Source organism: Cynara cardunculus, assembly GCF_001531365.2.
Source record: "Cynara cardunculus var. scolymus isolate 2C chromosome LG 3, CcrdV1, whole genome shotgun sequence".
In the NCBI taxonomy this organism is placed as follows: domain Eukaryota; kingdom Viridiplantae; phylum Streptophyta; class Magnoliopsida; order Asterales; family Asteraceae; genus Cynara; species Cynara cardunculus.
Genome location: NC_037530.1, coordinates 6,053,304 through 6,057,359, shown reverse-complemented (window position 1 = coordinate 6,057,359; position 4,056 = coordinate 6,053,304). Strand labels below are relative to the sequence as shown.

Here is a 4,056-nt window from a genome sequence, read left to right as displayed (position 1 = left end):
ATTTTATTCAAATTATTTAACACATTTTTATTATCTATGAAACAAAATAAGTATGATTTCAATTTTTATGTTATATAATGTAATAACTTAAAATATTATTTGAGGTTTTTGAGAGTCTTACTTAATTTTTTTATATTTTTTATTTTAGGCCATTAGAACTATTTATAGCCTAAAAACGTAAATACCATAGAGGAATAAATTGGTTTTAAAAGTGGGATTAATTGTTTTGTAACCGACCAATTAAATGGTAATTAATTGGTAAGGAGATTACGAGGTGTATATATAGAGGCGATGAACTAGTGATTTGGTTCCTTACTAGCAAAATAGACTTGAGGTCAAGAGCTAGAAGCACAAAGTCGAGACTCAAGAGCTGTGTGTGCGTGACGTTCATCAGAAGAACGATTGAAGCTGTCAATCACTGTGAGTTTACGTGACGTTCTTTTTAAGGGTTGCATATTTGATTAATATAAATTGCAAGCTTGTTGTGTTTTATGTTTATGGTTTCTGCGTGGATGTGCTTTGTGATAAAATGATGTGTGGGAAGTGAGGGGAAGTGAACTAAGGATTTAATCCTAAAACAAGCACGCTGTGTGAAGCTTGTTAAGCCGTAAGAGCGGACATGCTGTGTGAAGTCCGCCAGGCAAGCCGTAAGAGCGAACAATGCTGTGTGAAGTTCGCCAGGCAATACTGTGTGATATAGTCATTTCCCTCTTACTTCTGTGTTTTATGAACTGCGCAAAAACCGTTTACTCACTGGGCTTTAGGCTCACCAAACTCATGTTTTCAAAATAAATGCAACTAGGTCATTACTCGTATGGAGATAGTAGCAAGGGTAAAGAGAAGGCGTAGAGCCTGACTGTGCGTGAAGAAGATAGGCTGGAAATGAAGTTTAGTCGTGACTTGTCATGACGAAGAGTAGTCAGTTGTGGGTTTAAGCAATTGATGTATGATCAGAAGAAATTTTTAGACTTTTGCTGTGAGTTATGTTTAAACTGTTTCAATCCAGTATTTTATGTAAGTTTCCAATTTTTAAGGTTGAATTTTATTTATGATTTGAGGTTAAGATAAAGATTGGATTTTGGGTCTTTACAGGTGGTATCAGAGCCTTAGTTCTAAGAGAAATAGGTTATGATTTTAGCCTAAACTTAGACAAAATTAAGGTTGAAAAAAAATTGAAACAGAAATGATGAATTTGGATTGTTATTCTTGCTGTTAGTGTGCTTGCTGTTAAGTGATGACTGTGTTGAGGTTAATAGATTTATCGCTGTGAGTTATAAGAAAATGGTTTATACCAAGCGCACTAGAAGTATTGGAAGACGAGGACGTAGAGAAGTTGGTCTAGGACTAAGAAGAGGATGAGGAGAAAATAGTTAGCATATGAACTGTGTGTGGCTAAGTTTTATTGCAATAAGTTGGTAGCCTAGAGCTGGGATATCTCAGTGTTTTCTTTTATTTAGTTTTATTGCAATAAGTTCGTAGCAATAAGTATGAGCTGATTGACATGATTATGGAATGAAATAAACTTATGTTGGTGTTTAAATCTTGTTGAATGGTTGTGGAATGCTAAGTTGTGTATAAGAATAGTTATTTATAATATGTTATACGCATATAGTTAAGAAAGAAGGAATGTCTCAACGATCGAGAAGGACTCTATCAGTCGCTCCCGATGCAGAGGAAACACTTCTGGTCGGGGTTATCCTTGCTGTACCAGGGGTGATACCAGCCTCTGTTGCGGCCATGAGGACCGCGAGCACTAGAGGAAGAGGACGAGGCAGAGGAAGATCGCAAACAAGACAAAGCGAGCCAGAGCCCTCGGTACAAGAGAGCTCTGCATCAGGCAGAGGCAGAGGCCGAGGCAGAGGCAGAGGTCGCACACGGGCAGCGACCACCACCCTTGTGGACCTCATTGCTCAAGAGGTGTCCAGAGCTCTGCAAGCTGCTCTGCCTGCTGTTATAGCACAAGTAAGAGAGGCAGAGCAGAGGAATGAAGAGGCTAGGGAAGCTAGCGTGGTAAGAGAAGTGGTTAGAAACATCAACCATAGAGAGGACCATAGAGAAAGGTCAAGAGCCAATAGTCCTGTCAACACTACCACGAGACGGAGGAGTCGTAGCTACAAAACTTTCTTAGCTTGCAAACCCCAACCATTTCAGGTTGAGCCAAACCCAGTTACGGCCCTAAGATGGATAAAGGAGACATAGATGGTCTTCAAAGTTAGCAAATGTGCAGAGGAAGACAAGGTGACTTATGCTGCTTCCATGATGAAGTCTGAAGCCCTATTCTGGTGGGAAATAATTACCAACCTAAGGGGCGAAGAGGCTGTAGCAAGGATGTCATGGGATGAGTTCAAGGTGCTGTTCAACGAGAAGTTATGCCCAAGAACTGCTGTAAAACAGTTGGAAGAAGAATTCTTGAGGTTAGAACAAGGAAGCTTAACGGTCAGGGAGTACACGACTAGCTTCACAGAGAAGGTTAGATTCTCTGAGCATTATGTCTTTACTGAAGAGAGACGGGTAGAGCGTTTCATATGGGGATTGAAAGCATCCATCAGGGAGTTTGTCCTCACCATGAAACCAACTACTTTCCAAGAGGCTGTGAATGCAGCCGAAGTTAGAGAAAAGGAAATGGTCCGCCAAGAATCTGAGCGGGGCCAGCTAAAAAGGAAATGGGAGGCTTCAAACAACGAAGCCCGAAGACAAAAAGTTGGGAACTCGGAAAGGAAGGTATGTCAAGAACAATCGGGCAAACCATGTCCTAAATGTAACCTTGTGCATAGAGGAGAATGCCTGGTTAAGCCCAGGGTCTGTTACCGGTGTGGGAAGGCTGGACACTTGTCCCAAGACTGCAGAATGGAACGAAGAGAGAGATTATGCTACATCTGCAAGTCACCCAATCATGTGCAAGCAGACTGCCCGCAAAGGAAGAAGGATGTTACGGCCATTCAAGGAGAAAGCATAGGTGGGAAAGGAGAGGAACGACAACAAGAAGCACCAAGACCAAAAGGGAGGGTGTTCCAAATGGCTGCAGCCGAAGCTGAGGAAACCCCGGATGTGGTAACAGGTACCTTCTCTTCAATATCTGTAGTTATTAATCCATATATGGAATTGACGTAGGACCCAATCTTTCTATAATTCGAAAAAGCAAAACACAAGTCCAAGGCAATAAAATATGAAAAATCAAAATTTTTCATATTTCTAATATTAAACAAAAGGATTCGCAAATAAAAGTGCTAATGCTACAACCAGACAGGTATTCTCTACCTACCCACCTGCCATTAATGACGAAAACAATGATTCAAAGAGTCATGTCTCAATTTTAAGAGTAGTGAACAGTTATAAAACTGCACATTAAAAAGTGGTAGTTACAAAAACTACTAATTAATGGTAGTTGATAGTTACAAAACTGTTCTAACTGTTCCAGACATGAAGCCAGAGACAAGACCAACTAGAGTCTCTCTGATCCTTAGCCCTCTGAACAACCAGAGGTAAGTCTTAGCAATCATAAACAAGAACCAGAACCTCTATGGTTTTACCAACCAAAGATAAGTCTTAGCAAACATAAGCAAGTCTACCTTTAAGTTTTTAGTAAATTTTGTCTTAAATATTTATTATTTTACTTTTTTAAGAAAATTATATGATCTAAAAGGAAGTAATTCCTAGTGCATATTTAATGTGTAAGACGTAAAAAATACAAGTAAAAAATTGTCCAATTTAACTCATATAAACTCATCTTTCTTTTATCAATTAAGGTTTCGTTTTTCAAAAACTTACCCGGTAAGTGTTTACCGATAAAATTCAACACTATCATTTACTTAACATGTAGGATTTTAGTCAAGAAAAACGGTATCTTATGCAACAATTTTCCCAGTAAGCGCAAATCATGGTAAGAACCAACCCCTCTCTTACCAGGTAAGACTCTCGGTCCTTGCATCATTCTTACCGGGAAATCAAAATCCACAAATAGCTTGAGTTGGTATTGTGTGGATCTAAATCAAAAAGAGAAGAGAATGAATCATGACCATTGATTCAACCAACCTTGCTTTTACTTTGAGGGGAATC

At 39.3% G+C, this 4,056-nt stretch overlaps 1 protein-coding gene across 1 annotated transcript; it reads left to right on the top strand.

The window, feature by feature from the left end:
* Window positions 1-2,199: 2,199 nt before the first annotated feature.
* On the top strand, window positions 2,200-3,111 carry LOC112508683. The gene has a single exon (XM_025113381.1). It carries the CDS (start codon window positions 2,200-2,202, stop codon window positions 3,109-3,111), a length of 912 nt encoding a protein of 303 aa, XP_024969149.1.
* Window positions 3,112-4,056: the final 945 nt, after the last annotated feature.

Excerpts from the sequence above, each read along its gene's own strand:
- LOC112508683 (XM_025113381.1), top strand. The coding sequence starts at position 2,200 with ATGGTCTTCAAAGTTAGCAAATGTGCAGAGGAAGACAAGGTGACTTAT.